Here is an 18,496-nt window from a genome sequence, read left to right on the forward strand (position 1 = left end):
GGCAATTCCCCAACTGAGGCTCCCTCAACCCAGGTGTGTTAAGTTGACACTGAAGGTATCCAGTACACATCTCTATGATTTGTACAAGCTGATGATTATTATTTACTCTCTCTCTCTCTCTCTCTCTCCTCCTCCTCCTCCTCCTCCTCTGCTGAGTGTGAACTCAGGCCTTCTTGTACATGTGGGGCAAGGGCTGTGCCACTGGGCTGCATCACCAACACTTCTACTTTCTTCTGCGCATTGTGTGATGCCTGCCACGTGGTATGTGCCACAGGTGTACACATGAAGCTTAGTTTACATCATTGACAGCCACCTACTTTCACATTCAAGAGTCAGAGCTCACCCAACCCAACAATGCCCCCCAACTGCCTCTGCCCCCCAACTGCCTCTGCCCCCCAACTGCCTCTGCCCCCTGGCTGCCTCTGCCTCCTGGCTGTCTCTGCCCCCTGACTGCCTCTGCCTCCTGGCTGTCTCTGCCCCCTGACTGCCTCTGCCTCCTGGCTGTCTCTGCCCCCTGACTGCCTCTGCCTCCTGGCTGTCTCTGCCCCCTGACTGCCTCTGCCTCCTGGCTGTCTCTGCCCCCTGACTGCCTCTGCCTCCTGGCTGTCTCTGCCCCCTGACTGCCTCTGCCTCCTGGCTGTCTCTGCCCCCTGACTGCCTCTGCCTCCTGGCTGTCTCTGCCCCCTGACTGCCTCTGCCTCCTGGCTGTCTCTGCCCCCTGACTGCCTCTGCCTCCTGGCTGTCTCTGCCCCCTGACTGTCTCTGCCCCTTGACTGTCTCTGCCCCCTGACTGCCTCTGCCTCCTGGCTGTCTCTGCCCCCTGACTGTCTCTGCCCCTTGACTGTCTCTGCCCCCTGACTGCCTCTGCCTCCTGGCTGTCTCTGCCCCCTGACTGTCTCTGCCCCTTGACTGTCTCTGCCCCCTGACTGCCTCTGCCTCCTGACTGTCTCTGCCCCTGACTGCCTCTGCCTCCTGAGTGGCGGTCCCCTGACTGCTTCTGTCCCCCTGGTTACAGGATGGTGAGGATTAGGGGCATTCGAGGAATTTCACATCAGTCTGCAGATGTTAACAGGAGAGGAGAGTTCCAGCTTCCTCCCCATCCCAGGATCGTTGCAGGCTGCTGTGTGTTCAAAGGCCACCAAGGCTGGGAGTCTGAAAACCTTCATTCACTCTGATGCCTTCTTTCTAAACAAGCCCTGCAGCCTTTGGAGAAGGGCAGGGCTGTGAGTCAGGCTTCAGCAGGCCTCCTGGGAGAAGTCTGGGAGCGACTTCTGCCTCTGAAGCTGCAGGACTCCCGCAGAGGGAGCCCCCGGAGCCTCTCTTTCCCAGCTATCAACTCTGGAAGGGCCTTTCCCCTTGGTTTCCTTCTCCTTCTGTGAGGCAGGGTCGTGGGGACCAGCAGGGGCAGGGAGAGGGTGAGGGCATTTGATGTCCAAATTCGCCTGATTGGCAACTCCAATGCCCCACGTCTATCTGGGGTCTTCTTAGGAAGATGAACCCCAAGTGGGCATCTGCGCCGGTCTGTAGTTGGGAGTGAGGTGGAAGGCAGGTCCCCAGCTCTAGGGCGGCCACAGTGTTGGGCGCCCCATCGGGCTGAGTTGGAAGTTTAGTCCCCTCCCAGAAGAGGAGCATGGGATCCTCCTTAAAGAGAAAGTCAGGCCCGGTAGCTGCGATCTCTTTTTAAACTCAAGTCATCACACTTTGGGGCCCCCCGCACTGGTTCTTGGAGCCCGGCCAGGTGGGGGGCACCTGGGGCGGGAAGGCTCGAGCCCAGGGTGGGCCGCCGGGTTGCAGAGGCCGCCGCCCAGAGCGGGGAGAAAGAACAGGGGCGCCGCCCCCGTCCCACGTCCGCTCCCGCCCCGGGCCAGCCCCTTCCTCGCCGGGACTCGCCCGCTGTCCCCACCCCCTCGCCCGCGGCGCCCAGTGGGAGGCTGGGGCCGGCCTCTTGGAGCCCGGCGCCGGGCTCTGATTTGCTGCGGGCTTTGGGGATCGACAGCCTCCTCGGAGTCTGCCCGCAGCCGGGGAGGGAGGGAAAGGGGGGAAAAAGTGCAGGGCGCCGGAGGCGAGGTCCGCACTCCTCGTCCCCGCGGCTGGCGCAGGACCTCACTCCAGCAGAGCGCCCACGGGGAGCGGGTCGCGGGGCGGCGGCGAGGCGGAGGCCACAGGGCTCGGAGGAGGACAGGGCGCGCGCGAGCAGCCAGCGAGAGGGGTCCGGCCACGGGTGACCCTCCCGCCGTGGGCGAGCGCGCCGGCCGCCCCCCTTCCAGGACAGCCACCGCCGCGGGAGACCTCGGGCCGGCTGCCTATGACTCCCTGAAGCCGCTGCGACCCCCGCTGTGTCCCCGGTCCCCGTGCATCGCGTGCGCCCCCCGCGCGCGCCCCGGCCCGCGCAGTCCGCCAGCATGGACGTGCACACCCGCTGGAAAGCGCGCAGCCCGCTGCCCCCCGGCGCCCGCCCGCTGCCCCCGCCGCTGCTCCTGCCGCTGCTGCTGCTGCTGCTGTGGGCGCCGCCTCCGAGCCGCGCAGGTAAGGGGCGCCGGGGACCCGGCCCCTGGGGCTGCGGGACGCGCGCGAGGCCCCGGCGCCGCTGTCATCCCGGGCGCCTTCTCCGCTGGCCTCATCCCAGCCTGCAGAACTTTTCCGGCTTGGAGTGTGGAATACCCCGGGCGAGACACGGAATAGCATTGGTTGAGGGCCGGGGAGAGGGGAGCCTGGCCAACTGGATCCCCGCGGGCGTACCGCCCCCTCCTCAAAGGGGTTGGCCGGGTGGGGCTGTCGCGGGAGTCGGGCTTGGGACCGCCTCCAGTTGGAGCAGCGGGAGTGGTGGTCCAACTTTTGTCCCCAAACTTCACATTCCCAGTCCCACATCACAGGCGCCCCTCTGCTGCCCACGCAGCCCTTCAGCACAAAGTTGAAAGCCAGGAAGGACAGCCCCCTAGAGTCAAAGCCCATCCATTCCGCAGGGGCTCCTCAGGGTTGAGGGGATCCCAGAAGTTGGAGTCACTAGCTTTGGACTGCACATTCTATAGCTTGGGTAGGCTGGCTCTCTGCTTTCCTAAGGGACAGGGTTTTCTGCAGTCCCTGCCAAGTGCTGAGGGGCCCAGGGGAGCCTGGGGAGGTCCTAGGCCAGCCTCACTCCGAATCTGACCCCAAACCTCCTGACCCTTGGGGAAGCAGTTTTCTTGGGCTTGCTGCCCAAAGATGGGATGCATGTGGAGTAAGGCCAGGAGAGAGCCTTGCAGGCTGGGCAGAGAGGCACTCGGATGATCTGCAGATGTGGGAGACCTCCTCCGGGGTGGGCCCTGCGAAGGAGCCGGCTCCCGTGTCCCTGCCTGGATTCCTGCACTTCCGGGTGCCCAGGTCCCTGCAGGAATCCTCGGAACTTCACTTTCTATGGTAAGCTGTGGGTTAAAATTTTCCCAGAGCCCTGAACACCGGAGCTCAGGCCGGGAAGGCATCCTGGCTTCCGCTGATTCGGTGAGGTGAAGGCTGTGGCTTGCTGGCACAGGGGAGAGCAGACCCCGCAGGACAGGCCGGTGGGTGCTGTGGACAGGCCAACTGGTCAGCCAGCCCTTGCCCAGCCACAGTCTCTCCTCAGCTGTTGATTGCAAGATTAGCCATTTTCTGTGCTCTGTGGCCAATTAAAATGTTCTTTTCCTGCCTCCTGGCGTCATCACAGCCTGATGGGTACAGTGGTTAAGCAGGGATGTAGGGAGTTTCACAGCCTATGGGAGATCAGGGGAGCCTGACCTGGATTAAGAGATGATCTGGGCTGATGCCTGCTCTGCTATGACTCAACCAGTTGGCCTGAGTTTTTGCAGAAGTCTGCTGAAGGTGAAGGATTATTGAGGCCCCAGAGAGGATGGGATCAGGAGGACCCCTGCTGTCCAGAGCCTTAGCCCTGTCCAGCTCCACGGTGGGTTTTCCCTAGGACCTCAGGAGGGAAGCCTTCAGTGGGATCCTTACCCAGGAAGCTGGGCTTAGCGCTGGTGACAGATAGGGCATCCCTGATAGACTGTTTGCTCCTTTCCTCCTCTGCCCTGTGGCTACCCACCCCTCCGTTTCATTCCATCGCTGCCCCCTCCCTTCCCTACTGAGGGTGTGGCTGCTTGGAAGGGGCTGCCTAGGTCGAAGCTGTCGTTAGACATTTTGCTTTGGACAAAACAGACTTAAGAACTGACCAAGAAACTGCTTTTCTGGGTGGGCTTCAGGAACCACTCTGTTCCTCCCCTCCCAGGATGGGACTCATTTTGAAACCCTCAGTGTGTGACCAGAGGGGTGGCCGTCCACTTGCTGGTTGGGGAGGGGGCTGGTGGTGTGTGTGTGGGAAGCAAACCCCGCTTCCTTTCGGGATGTTGTCTGAGTTTTCTGTGACCTGGGCTCTTTTTCTACCTCCTTCTTGGTTGAGTGTGTGAAGGAGTGTGAAGTTAGCACTGCTTAAGGTCCTAACTGAGAAGGAAAGTATGGGAAATGAAATGTGACCCCAATATTTGGAAATTGAGGTCATCTCCTCAGCACGCCATTGGTGGGCTCCAGTCATGTGATTGCTTTTTGCAATAATTTGCCTGGAGAGCAGGCCAAGTTTTGTAAGACTTGACAGCGAATGGTTAAATTTCCTGTGACTCCTTGAGTTGGCTATGGCGGACACATCCTCGCATCCTCCCTCCTCCTTCCATCCCTCCCTCCCTCCCACTCTCTCCCCACAAAGTCCAGTTGGCAGGGGAACCCAGCAAAACTTCTGAAACCCTTCTGCCTCTGTCAGGCCTTATGTCCCAGGCTGCAGGGCTGGATCTGTGAACCCTATCCAGCTGTGGTAGGAGTGCCCCCTCCTGGGGCCCAGCTCCCATCCTCCTCTCTGATGATGTTGCTTGGGGGCTGGCCCTGGGGTGCTGGGCTGAGCCTGCCTCTCCACCCTACCCTGTGGATATTTCTGGATGCTCCCCACGGCCACACCCTTAGTGGAGCACAGCTGATGCCCGATGACTGCCCCTGGCTCTCACAGGGCTTTCTCCCTGTTTTCAGGCCATCACTGCAGCACCCTGTGCCTTCTTACGGGGTTACAGTCGTTGGGTGGAGCAGGGATTGTGAAGATCTGACCTGGTCCTCACATTCCATCACAGTGGCACTGAGTGGTGCTTAGAGGGTCAGGGAAGAGCTACCTTCCCCACCCCAGGATACTATGCCTGTAGCACCCACAAGTATAGTGGAGCCCTAAGGCAGTATGAGGTTGCTCAACCTGCCACCCATGGTTCTGGGAACAGTTAGACTTGGGTTAGACTTGGGTGAGTTTGCTGGTGCCTGTCTGGCTGGTGGTGACTGGACAGAGGCTCAACAGCTGGGTAGCAGGGCCTCTGACCACCCAGCCAAAGCCCTAAGTGAGTGGCTACCCTCCTGCCTGGCACTGGCCCAAGCCTTCTGTTCTTTGATTTCACATCCATTTCTTAGCTTTCTCCTGGGGGACCAAGTACCCTGGGCTGCAATCCTGGCCTGGGGGCCTAGTCCAGGCAGGGCCCTGGGGGACAGATGAGGCGTTCTGTTTGGCCAGTGCAATGTTTAAGTTCTTTTCCCAGCCCCTCCTGGCTGCCTCCCTCGCTCCTTCCCTCCCCTCCCTCCCCTTCACTCCCTCTGCTCACCCTCCTTCTTCTGCCTCCATCCTCTTCCCCTCACTCTACCCTCCTCTGCGCTCTTTTGGAGCTCCGTGGCTTCTGCAGGTGCTCTTTGCGGGTGTCCGTCTCCCCATCTCCTTCTGGAGCACCGAGGCCCTTCACAGTCAGTGGAACTTGCCTGCACCACAGGCTTTTACTTTTTACTCTGCCTGGGAGATGCTCTGGGGAGGGAGTCAAAGGCTTCCTGATTCTCTCCCTATATCGGGCATCTTTCTTTTTGCCCCAAGGCCACCTGGGATATGCTGGGTCCCCCCTTGGAATGGCCTGGAAGGATAGCTCCCCTGGGTTTTCTGGTGGGCTGGCTCCTGCCCTTTGCTTTATAACACAGACCCCTGGGGGTGTCATCCACTTGTGGTTTTAATCTTGCTTTTGTCCCTCCTTCCTGGCAAGACATTCCAGACTCATCCAAGGGGGTTCACCCTGGGCAGCTTTCCATTTATCGGAAAGCTCTCCTTCTTTTCAGGTTGGTAGGCCCCCAGCCCCTGGCCGTGGTGATCCTACAGCAACAGAAGGAGGACAAGTAGGGCTCCCCAAGCTTCTTTAAATCTCTCTCTGGTGTCCCTTCCCCTTCCGTCTGTCTGGACAGGAGATGGGGCCTGGCACTGCGCAAGCCAGACATGTTGCAGACCAAACAGGCCTTGGCCTGTGGTATGGGAACTCTGATGATGATTTGTGGGGGACATTCTTTGGTGGTGAGATTGCTGCACCCCCAGGGAAGTCTGCACATCTGAGAGGCCTGTGCTGTGGACTGGCTCTGCCTCCAGGGTTGATGGTTTAGCTGGGCCAGGATGCGTCTCAGCACCTGCTGTCCTTCCTGAAAACTGACAAGGACAGCACCTGTCACTTTGAAGCGGCGTGAGACTGATGGAGGTGTCCCGTGAGCACCTGGACCGAGGTGTCCCGTGAGCACCCGGACAGGTGCTGCATGGTAATCTGTGAAAGGAAGAAGACAGTATTCCTGAAAGAAGACAGTATTACTGAAATCCTGTCTGAACATCAGGAAGCGTGGGGAGTGATGTGTGTGCCGGGAGGTGCCACACAGCTCCCATCTCCCTGTCCTGGCTCTCATCTGATGTGATCTCATGGTGATATCACATGATCTGAGGAGTAGTGAAGGCAATAGGGCAATTCCAGGTGATTCTCACGTGTGCTTGTATGTACCTGTTAAGCTCTGTATGTGTGTCTGTGTGTGTGCATGTGTGATGTGCCCACCCACCTGAGGAGTAGTGAAGGCAATAGACAGGGCAATTCCAGGTGATTCTCATGTGTGCTTGTATGTACATGTTAAGCTCTGTATGTGTGTCTGTGTGTGTGCATGTGTGATGTGCCCACCCATGTGGAGCCATCTCTCTATGTGAGCTTTCAGCCTGCATGTATGATGCAACCGAGTGATCGTGCATGTATGTAGGAGCATGCAAGCACATGTGTATGCATGTGTATTGATATGGTATCCTGAAATGTTTCTGCACACTGTGCAGGGTGGAGCCCCTGGTGACCACAGATCCTGCTGCAGGGTAGGCTGGTCCACAGGGCCCCCCAGTTTGAAGAGGAGGGTGACGTCATGTTACACCTCTGTCTCCCATCTAGATATATTCTCCTGTGAAACGGGCTAACCTTTGTCAGCACTTTGCCAGATGTTGGTTGTAACGGTTCTGGCCCAGCTTTTGGATGTGCCAGGAGGCCAAGGGCGGGGTTTGCCTGGGCCTGTCTCACAGGCCACATTGCAGTCACTGTGGAACGTGGCCTGCGTGCAGACCAGAGGTGGAGGAGTGGGAAGAGCAAGTGGCCTGGGCGAAGCAGCCTGCGTCCCCCTCCTGGTTCGGGTTCTTCCCAGCTGGGTACCTGACGGCTGGTGCCTCACTTTCTCCACCTGTGAGCCAGTGATGATGTTTGTAATTCCAGCTGTTTCTTGTGAGATCTAGACACAATTTATATGAGGCACTAATCAGTTCTGTGGTTGCGATTGTGATGCTTGGGGTTCCTAGGGCAGCCAAAAGCTTCTGTCAGCAGCTTGCTGGCTCTGCTCCACACCTGGGTGAACAACCCACCCTCGCTTTCCTGGGTCTCCACCATGGGGTGAGAGGGGAAGCAGCACCCACTACTGTCCTACCTCTCTGGAGGTCCCAAACCCAGCCATGGAGGTCTGTCCATGTGCAGTGTGGACTGGGCACCTCCATGTCCCTCCCGTCTCCAGCCACCCTACTTGAGGCATGAATGGACCCATGTAGGTCCCACTCCAAGCCTCTGGTCTTCTGCCTGTGGCCTGCTTGTGGGAGGTGGCTGTTTGAAGTGTGTATGTGGATGGGGCTTTGTCCTCTCAGACTCTGTTCCTGGCCATGAGGAGGAGGTGATGGATTGAATGAAGCAGGATGGGGCACACACTTGGGGGTGCACGTTGTAGGTCACAGGGTCACTTTCTTTCACCCATGTCAAGTGGTCTTAGCCATCAGTCACTGAGCATCTTATGAGTATAGTCATTTTTTTTCTGGAATATTCCCAGTCTCACTAATGACCCTACGTCAGGGGTAAATGTCACCATCCCTTGGTGACTCAGACCTAACCCAGGGAACCACAGCCTGACCCACTTTCCTCAAAATGTAATCACTTGGAGCTCCAGGGGCAGGTGCTGGACTGCTTCTGGCCACCATGTGGGGATACCTTTGTTCTCTGGTTCCAGACCTGATTCTTTTTGTTTTTTAAATTATATACATGTATTTCTTTGTGTGTGCATGTGCACACGAGGTCAGAGGATGCCTGGCAGGAGTCAGTTCTCTGCTTCTATCACATGGGACCCAGGATTGAACTTAGGTCGTCAGGCTTCACAGCAAGTGCCTTAACCTGCTGAGCCATCTTGCTGGGCCCAGACCTGGGTTTTTGTGGGGAAACTCATTTTTTTAGCCCTGCTGTTTCCTTTCCTGCCATTCCTTGACAATACAGATTCTAGTGACTTCTTTAAAAAAATATAATAAATTCACAAAATGACATCAAAATGTGTGCATGTGAGAGAGTGATTTAAAGACTCGTCATGGGAAAAGAGTGACCTCTCAATGGAACAGGGGAGCATGTAGCCCGGTGGACAGTGTGATGTGACCTGTGGCCTGTGGGAGGCTGGAGCAAGTGAACTCTCCTTGCAGTGTGTGGAGGCTGGTGGCCCAGGTCCACAATGAGAAAATTGGCCTCAGTAGCAGTTATGTTTGATAGCATTTGTGGATGCCAGGGCATAAGTGAGCAGTCAGTCGGGGAGCCGTCCCTGGCTAACATGACCTTCTAGAGCAGTGTGTGTGGAGCGTGTGTGGAGGGGGCAGATGCCTGCACAGGTAATTTTGTCAGGTGAGGAGTGGTTGAAGCGGGAGGCAGGAAAACATTCATCATCCAACCGGGCACAGGTCAGTCAAAGGAGACACCTGTCAGCGTGAGGTTCTGGCCAATCAGAAGGGAGTACCTGCCAGCCCCAAAGAGGCTTTGGCCAGTCAGAAATCAAGCTGCATTCCTGGGCTTGGCCACAGACCTACTCTATTGAGCATCCTGTGGTTTACCCATGCACAGCTGAAGGCAGGTGGCCCTGGATGACTGCAAAGGACATTTCCCCCCTGGTGTCTCTTTCTGGCTCCTGTTTATACTCACAATAGATCCTGCTCTCCAGGTGTGGCCTGCGCTGTGCCTGTGGTCCTCAGGTGGCCCTGGGTGGGACCGGATCCTCCAGATATGTGCACGGAGGCTCTGTCAGACCAGGTGACAGGAAGCCTCTGGTAGTCCTTACCACAGCCCCACACATCAGTGTGTGGCCTTCAACCCATGCTCAGAGCCAGTGAGGTGGGCGTGGCCAGGCCCCTGTTTCTTCAGCCAGAGGCTGGTACTTCAGGGGGACAGGGGTGATCCCTGCCTTAGGCACACATGGGGACTCTGTGGTGGTTCTTCTTCAGTACCTGGTGAGGTACCCAAAAGCCACCTTCTTTGGGAGGGCCGTGGTCCACCTGTCTGCCGTGCTGGCAAGCTGATCTAGCTCCCTTTGTTGTTGGAACTCATGGTGTGTGGTGACAGATAGTGTGGGTGTGGGGTGAACTGGCCCCCTGATGGAAACATGTCATGGGTGGGTAACGGGACGGGCCCTTGAGTTTGGTCTGGCTTTGGGATACTGAGCCATGTGGGAAAATGTTTTCCAAGGCCCTCAAGGCAGGGACTTGAGCTTCAGCATGGGAGGTACCCGGCCTGGGGTGGGGGTGGGGGGTTGAGAGGAAGGTGAGCTAGCTGGGGATGCCCCACTCCACCCCCTTCTCTATAGGCCACCCCTGCTGAAAGGATCTGGTCATTTTTCTGCCTGTGGTATGCATCCAGTTTTCCTAAAGGGAGCACCCTACTAACTGTAAATGGCTGCCCACTGCCTCCAGATTTTAGGGAGCAGGGCTGGACTGGAGGAGGGGGATCTGAGGTTCTGTATATGGCTTGGCTGTGAGTGTTAGTGCTGAGGGTTCAGACTTAGCACAAAGGCCATATTCTGCAGGATCCCGCTCTACCCATGGTTAGCCTTGCTTCACCCTGCTCCCCCTGCTCCCTGAGTGTCCCTCTACCCCGTGATTTTGAAGGGGGTTGCTGACATCACTTGCCTTTACAGGCCACCGCTTGAGCACATGTCCCTGACAGATAGCCTTCCAGGTGGAACAGCTCCATCTCTCTGGGCTCTGCCTGGGGTCCCTCTCCCTCTAGGTAGGTCTGTAGGACTGAGTGCTCTAGGAAAGTGACCCCAGTATGGTCTTGAAACGGTACTTTCCTTCTGGTGACACATCTGCGTGGGAAGGATGAAGAGAGACAGAGTGGAGTTCAGAGAGGGTCATTGCCCCGGAGGCCCCAGGCCGAGGGGGTGGGGTGGCGGGCAGCTGATTCCCACGCCCTCGGACATCCAGCTCACAGAGGGGGGCAGGGAAGAAGGCAGGGCCTGCATCTCACCCTTCTCTGTGTGTGTCTGGGCTTAGCACAGCCAAGACACCTACCTAATGTCTTCATATGCCTCAGTTTCCCCATCCAGAGCGGACATAAACTGCTGCCTGTCTCTGAGGCAAGCTGGAGGGCAATTGTATAGTGTCCACTGTAGCTGCCGTTGCTGGGTGACATGCATGATATCAGTATGTACCTGTTTGGCGCACACATGGAGCCCAGAAGGCTGAGCTGAACTACCTGGAGCTTAGTGTGGTGCTTCAAGGACGCCTATGGCCACCCTGCTTCCAAGCCAGGCATGGATGGCTGATGGTGCAGATTCTAGCCCCTCCCACCAGCTCAGCAAGCTTCAGAGTAGATGACTATGAAACAGGGCACCCCCTTGATCCCCTGTTCAGAGGGGCCTGTGGTGTCCCCGTGGAGCTTGTCCAGACCAGGGAATTCACCTCCTGGCAGTTCCCTGGTTCTGTGTGGCTCTGGGGCCTCAGGCTGCTGCTGGGCTGCTGGGCTGAGTGGCAGACACAGAAACACGTGTCCAGACTTCACTCAGCAGAGGGCTGGGGGTGAGGACCCACAGGGGCTGCCTGGTATGTGCCACACAAGGGGCTGTGTGTGCTGTGCTCTGCAGCAGGAAAGCCGTACCCCAGATGCCCTTGTACTGTCATCACAACAGCATCTGGGGCTTCCCTGCCCTCCAGGAATGCCCTGGCATGGATGGCTGCTCCCCAGAGGGGTGAATGCTGGCCTTTTGCAGAGGGCCTGTGACCCCGCCCAGGCGTGCCTGGCGTTCTCTGGGCCTGAGGGGAGCAGAGCAGGACAGTGGGGCAGGTCCACCTCCTTTAGGGAGGGCCTTCAGGGGCTCAGCTGGTGGAGCCCAGGTCCCCACACAGCCACCAGCCTTAGTGGCCCCAGGTCCCCGCCTTGTGGACATAGATTCCCAGGGCAATTCTCAGAAGTCCTCTGGCAACCCCCTCTCCATATCTGGAGCTAGTGGTCAGTTGGGGGACTTTGGGCAACCCTAGGCACAGCCGAAAGTCCCTGGGGAGGGCCTGTCTGTGTAGCCAACTCAGTTGCCACTTGGACTTTGGAAAGACAAGTTCAGAGAAACACATTTGGGTGCCTGGCTGGGGTCCTCCACATGTTACTTAACCTCTCTGATCTTTGTCAGCTCTTTGGCACATCAGAGGTTTTGCATCGCCTACTTGGAAGGGAGGCCGACTGTGAAAGGCGGTGGGATTCCTGTGGTCTTCAAGCCTGAGGTAGTATGCTGCCTTGTGTCCACACACGGAGTAGGAGGTAGAAAGGATAGCTGGATTCCTGTGGCCGCTGACTGAGTTCCAGGGGCTGCCCTAGTTCTGTGAAGTGTGAAAGACGGGAGGAAGCCGTGCCGTTTGCAGGTTGTAGGAACACCCCATTTCAGCATCAATCTCCCCGTTAGGGCCAAAGGGCCCCACTGATTATGAGGGAGAATCCAGGGACACCGGGACACTGGGGGCCATCACACCTTCCCCTGCACCGAACACCAGGGAGTAACCTTAGAAAGGGGCTTCTCTGCCAATGAGCGTGATGGCCAGGTGGTGACCAGGCCCTGGCCTGCAGAAGGAACAGATAGATGTTCTGTGGGAAGGGCTCGCAGAATCTGGGGTCTGGCCTCTGGCCTGGGGCAGCTCACAGATAATCAAACTCAGAGGAGTCGGGAATTTTTGGAGTCACAAAAATTGGTGAGAAGGGGCCAGACCCGAGTGTCCTGGTTCTTGTGATGGCTGGGTGCAGAGTCTGCCTGGAGTAGTGGGCTATGCCCAGTCCTGGTGCTGGGGGAGAGGACCCTGACCATCCCGAGTCTAACCAGCAGGGGGTGCTGTTCCACCCCAAGGTCCTTTTTTGGCTCTGGGGTTTGGAAGGGGCCATAGGCTACCTTACTCCGGGCCTTCCAATCCAGGCAGGCTCTGACCACCAGTGCTCCCTGACACCTCTGCCCGGGGCAGCTCTGCCCTCTGCAAGCAGGGGACCCGCTCTTACCCTTGGTAGGTACTGAAACTGGCTTTGAGTCATGCCGTTAATTTGAGGGCTGCTGGGATGCTCTGGGTCGCACCAGTGGTGATTGAAAGACAGCAAGCAGAATCTGTCTTTCTTGTCTTTTAAGGCCCACCCCATTTCTTCCAGCTGTAGCTCTGACCAGGGGGAGGGCAATGCCGGGTCTTCTAGCCTGGGAGCAGCCTGTCCTCGAATGCCCTGTAGCTCCCTGGGTCCAGCCTGTGGACACGCTCCGCCTCCTCTGCTTGGGGCCAGGGCAGGGCCAATTGCAAACAGCTGCCTGGCCTGTGAGGGGGATTTGTATGCTCTGGGGAGGGGCTGCTGTCCAAGGGCATGGACAGTATGACCGAAAGGCCACATGAGGTGTCGTGAGGAAAGCCAAGGTTCCTCTCCCTGGCTGATTTGTGCATCCCAGAAAGGCTGACGAAGTGGGGAGTGGGCTGCTGCTCTGCCCACTGGGATAGTCTTGCAGGTATCCCGTGGTCAGGCGGGTTCAGCTGACAAGGGCCGGCCTCTGGGCTGGAGGGTGAGGGTCACCGCTCTAAGCTGACTCTGGGATCCTGATGAGTCCCAAAGCTGGATCTGTAACTTAGTGTGGGTTAAGTAGAAGGAGCATTCTGTGTTTGAGGAGGCGTTTGCCCAAGAATGGTCTGTGAAAGTGAAGGTTAAGGCTCCAGGTTGCTCTGACTTCTCTTTCCTCTGTGCGCCTCCTCCCTCCTCCTTCTTCTCCCTCCTCTCCTTCCTCCTCCTCCCCTTCCTCTTCCTCCTTCCTCCTCCTCCCCTTCCTCTTCCTCCTTTCTCCTCCTCCCCTTCATCCTCCTCCCCTTCCTCTTCCTCCTTCCTCCTCCTCCCCTTCCTCTTCCTCCTTTCTCCTCCTCCCCTTCCTCCTCCTCCCCTTCCTCCCCATTCCTTATCCTGGTTTCATACCTGTTCTGTCTCTATGGTATCTTCTGTACCAGAGCATCTTAAACTTTTCCTCTCAAACCCCCTTTTTTAAAAAAAAATATTATTTTTATGTGTGCGACTGCATTGCCTGCATGTATGTAAGTGAACCCGTGTCGTGCAGTGCCCACGGAGGTCAGAAGAGGGCTTTGGATCCCTGTAACTGGAGTTACAGTTGTTAGTTGTCATCTGGACCTGGGTCCTCTGCAAGAATAGCCAGTGCTCTTAACCGCTGAACCATCCCTTTAGCCCCTCAAGACTCCTTTTTATCTGAGGAATTTTTATGCAACCCTGACCATATAGACACATAAAATAGACTTACAAGCATTTGCTACTAATAAACAAGGAAATTTATTTTTAAGCAAGCCTTTGGTATGCATATCATTTTACCATTCATTAAAGATGAAGTCTGTGTACTAATGAGGTGATGCGCTTGTTTATTTTTGCTTATAGATGAAATTTTGGCTGATTATTTGGTACTTACAGATGCATAGCCTCTTCAGTGTTTTTCAGAGTTTACTGATACTTTGATTTTATGATCATCAATGCCGAGACCTTTGCTTCACATAAACACATACAAAATGGCAGAAGTATGCTCAGGGCCATTTTAGAAATCATTGGAAATTCTGTCCTAATCCCAAGCCAAAATTCACTGAATGATTTTTTAAAATGAAACTCAAATCAGCAACTCAAAGAGCAACTTTTAAACATCAAGCATTCTCACACAACACAACCCACAGACACGAACTAATCCGACACTTGTACACCAAGGTGTAGTGGTGGGAATATTCTGAGTATTTTCTGTAATAAACCCACTGTGTTTGTCCAAAAGCAGAGAACTGTAAACATAGTAAAAACACTGCAGTGCACACCATGCGTGGTCTGAAACCCGGGCTGAGGTGCAGCGGCGTGTTCATGGGCACGGTGGGCCGTGGCCACATGCACCTCACTCCTGTGTTCAGAACCAAGGCTGAGTAGGGTCGTGTGACCCACCACTGAGGATCGCTGTCAAGGACACTTTGGATTCAGGACGCAGTTAATTTTGAATTAAGTTTTGGTCATCGTACATTCAGAAACCTCTTATTATGGTCAGAAATTTTACTGCCCTGTGCATTCTGTCATGTGACCCCCATAGGGTGTTGCAACCCAGTTTGAGAAGCTGGATTGTAAAGAAAGCAGTGTCACCTTTATTTCATAGGTGAGGTGAATGAGGCCCACAGAATCCTTGTGGCTGGGGCAGTGGTGGAGCATGAGCCTTAAAACAGCACCTCTCCCCTGGGATGACTGTCCAGGCTGGAGGGTAGGACACCCAAGCTCAGTGTTAGGACTGTCAGAGAGGACTGAGTGACGAGTGAGGTCCCAGGCACCACCTGAGGCATGGTCACTTTTCCCTTTTTTTGGGGGGGGTCTCTATCCCTGTAGGAGGGGCTGAGAGAAGAGGGTGTGGGGACTGGGGGCCAGATGAGTGACCCTGTGTCTTCCTTGCCCTCGTGTGTGTGTGTGTGGTGGGGGTGAGGCTCAGGAGAGAGCAGTGTCTTCTAGTTCCTGACCTTGGGTACCACATCCTAAAGCTGCCCCAGCCCTGGGCTCCCCTCCTTCTTCTCTGTCTTTGGGCAAGCTCTGTGGGGTCTGTTCTTCAGCCTGCATCCAGCTGTGCACGCGCGTGGCCTGTTGTTTAGAAGTCTGAGTCATGGTTTCCATTTTAGAAAGAAGGGCTGATGGGGGAATGATAGCCAGGTGGGGGTCGCCTGTTCAATCTCAGTTGACAGTCAGTGAAAGGGGTGTGGGTGTTGTAACAGGCAGACAAATGCTGATAGTGAGGATGGCCAGGGGTGCTGGAACTGCTCTCCCTCTGTAAGCAGGGTGAGGGTTGAGTCATGGTCAGAGGGTCCAAGACTTAAGCTGGTACAGCTTAGCCATAGGCTCACGGGGGCCAGGAAAGCTTAGGCAGAGTGTGAGCCACATCTTTAAATCATCTCCTTTTCAGGAAAGGAAAATAAAAATCCCTAGAACTGTACCCAGAGGCCTGGTGACACTGGCGTTCCCTATGGGAGTCTGACCCCACAGTAGGTGCCTGTGCCCTGGGCAGCCCACCTGGCTCCCTGGTACACTCTAGACACTACGGAGGAAAGGATTCCAATTGATTTGAAGCCCAGGCTTACTCTGAACTTGGGGTCTTAAACATTTGGACTGCAGGGTCACCCTGTGGGCCGGAGTTCACAGCAGAAGGGCAGAGCAAGGTCGGAGCTCAGAGGGGTGACTTTGAGGCTTTGAACTCAGGTCCTGGCTGAAGAGTGAGTTTAGGAGGGCGTCACCTAGAGGCCTACTGTGGCACTGCATCTCTGTTCTGCCCACCATTGTGACATGGTGTGACTCATGTTGCAGGCACAGCAAAAACTGTGGGACTTTGGTTTCCTCTTGTGCAGAGTGGAGAGGGTGGTGTCTACCTACCTCAAGCTTGGAGCAAGAGACAAGGAGGCAAAGTCAAGGCCACACGGGACCAGGAGATCCGTGCCCAGTGAATCTTTGCTAGGCTGAACTGACAGTCACTTGCAAGCTCTGGGGTACCCGCAGACTCGGAGTGAGGCAGTGCTGGAGTAGCTCTGCGGCAGGGGTTCGGTTGCAGGGGAAGCCCTCACCCATGGCTCCCTAGGCTGTTGTAGAAGGGTGGCCTAAGCTCTGCAGAGTGGGTCTGTTAGGATGGTTGCCCCATGAGCTGCAAGGAGAGGATGCCCAGGGCGTGTGGGGAACACCTCCTGAGGTTCGCCCCCACCCCTCAGTGTGTGGGGGATCAGAATCTGTGGCTCCGGGTCCCACTTCATTGTCCCCTGTCAGACACAGATGGATTCAGCATCCTCATGCGTCACATAGCAACTAGAACCACCCAGATCTTTCAAGGGTCCCCAGGCAAATGGGAAGCTTGTGGTGGGGTCAGAGAGGGGTGCATGTGTGTATGACAAGCCCGCACTGTCTGTCTGGTGTCTCCGTGGGATCCTGCAGACCTACAGCTAAGCAAGCCTTGCTTCCTTCCGGGTGGTGAGGGTGTTGCTTTTTTGAAAACCCCAGGCTGGCCTCAAACTCTGTGTAGCCAAGGATGACCTTGAGCTTCTTCTGATCCTCCTGCTTCCATCTCCCGAGTGCTGGGATTACAAGGATGCACAGCCACATCCCGTTTTATGCAGTACTGGGAATCGAACTCAGGGTTCAGGGCGTTTTAGGCAAGCACTCCACCAGCTGAGCGCTCCGCTCGCTTCTGCTCACCATTTCGCCCTCTCTCGGAAGTCCGGTGCAGCCTAGCCTGTTGCTGCGCTGCTGTGGGAAGGACTTCCCAGGTGTCTGGCCCACAGGGAGCGAGCTCGAGGTTGGGTTGGAGCTCTCCCTGGCTCCATGCCCCTCTTTGCATCTCGCCCTCCTCTGCCCTGCTGACCAGCAGCCCCACCACCCTCCCCAGCCCTCTCCCTGCCCAGCCTCTACCGAGGCCTCTTTCCAGGCCCTTCCAGCCCAAGCTCATCTAATTCCACAATCAACTGTTTCACCCCGTAAAAACTTGCAGTTATGCTTTGCAATGATTTAAATTCTGCCAGCGCTTGACCGCTCTCCTCATTTGCTTCATTTTTGAGCCCCTCCCATGAACAGCTTCTGTCCTCTAGGACTTTGGGGGTGTGGAGTGAGATTACCCAGGGCCCCCCCAATGCTGCTCCCCAACTCTTGCATCCTGGGCATGGAGGGGTGCTTCTAGCCCCCCCAGCTGAAGTTAAGCCAGTAGAAGGCAACCGGCCCCCTGCCATGCTTGTTCTCCCTAAACGCTCATGGTTGGCCACCCGATGAATTCCTCGGCAGAGAGGCAGTCGGGTCTCCTTCCAGGCACTCACGAAATTGTTTCCTGGTCTGATTTCTGCGGTGGTGTTGCAGCGGGGGCACGGCCACACCCACGTGGCCCTGCCATCCCTGCCGTTCCGGGCAGCCCAGTCCCTGGGCTGTCAGACTGAGTGTGTTTCGCCCTGGCCACTTGTCTGTTTCTGGCCCGGTCTGGCCACCACCTTCCTTCCCATTTTGACATTCCTGCTGGCCTCAGGGACTCTGCAGGTGCCAACCAGGCTGGCTTCCTTCTTTCTTTCCCAGCATCCTTCCCGATTCCAGGCCAGGTCCACAGTGCTCTCTGCCCATCCACTCTCGAATTTGAGCCTGTTCTGGAGGGGCCCTCCCACATCCCTTGGGGATCTGTGGGTGGGCATGTGGGTAGATGCCAGAGCAGTTCAGCAGATGGTTGGTTGCTAGAACTCTCTACCCTCTGTCCTCACAGCTGTGGCCTTATCTCGCCTCCAATCTGGTTCCTAGCATCAGCCCTCTGGCTCTGCAGCTGGGGTGGAGTGCACAGAGCCCCCAGCTCACAGGCTCCAGTGGGAGTTGGCTGATGAGCTCTGAATCTGTTGTTAATTGTGTCTTTGTTGGGTCACGAATTCAGCACCAGGGTCTCTACTGTGACCCTCAAGTCCAGAGCTGCTAGTCACAGAAGATGTGTGTCTGCCTCGTTCTGGGGACTATTGAATGTTCCCTGTATATCCATTTAGCACCCTGCCTGCCGGGCTAGGCTCCAGGACTGCAAGTGTATTAAAAGCACCATTCCTAAATGAATCAGCAGATGCCTCTGTGGACACTGGCAATGTCCAAGGCATTGCCTGTGACTTTGCCAAGGGGTGGTTGAGGAGACCCCCTTCCTGAAGTGTAACTGGGTTTCCCTGCACACCTGTGATTGACATACACTTGATACTGCCCCGAGGAGAAGGAGTGACATCCTGGCTGGGCACCAGTGGACCATGAGGTCTTTGACCTCTGGGCTGCGTCCTGGAGCTGGGCATGGTGATCCTGTGGCTTCTCCTAGTATGAGGCCCTGGCACCTCCACACCATCAGCGGAGGAGGG

At 56.5% G+C, this 18,496-nt stretch overlaps 1 protein-coding gene across 3 annotated transcripts in view; it reads left to right on the top strand.

The window, feature by feature from the left end:
• The first annotated feature begins 2,047 nt into the window (after positions 1-2,047).
• The window catches only part of Col5a1 (collagen type V alpha 1 chain), a 166,090-nt gene continuing 149,641 nt past the window's right edge, over positions 2,048-18,496 (top strand). For 2 of the 3 annotated variants that reach the window (XM_008843928.3, XM_029568755.1), the window contains exon 1: positions 2,048-2,526. In XM_008843928.3, coding sequence (XP_008842150.1) covers positions 2,403-2,526 — 124 coding nt within the window. In that variant the 5' untranslated portion in view covers positions 2,048-2,402. The remainder of the gene's footprint in view (positions 2,527-18,496) is intronic. The other variant, XM_017800837.2, reaches the window with a different exon arrangement.

Source organism: Nannospalax galili, unplaced genomic scaffold (genome assembly GCF_000622305.1).
Source record: "Nannospalax galili isolate Female #2095 unplaced genomic scaffold, S.galili_v1.0 scaffold300, whole genome shotgun sequence".
Lineage (NCBI taxonomy): Eukaryota > Metazoa > Chordata > Mammalia > Rodentia > Spalacidae > Nannospalax > Nannospalax galili.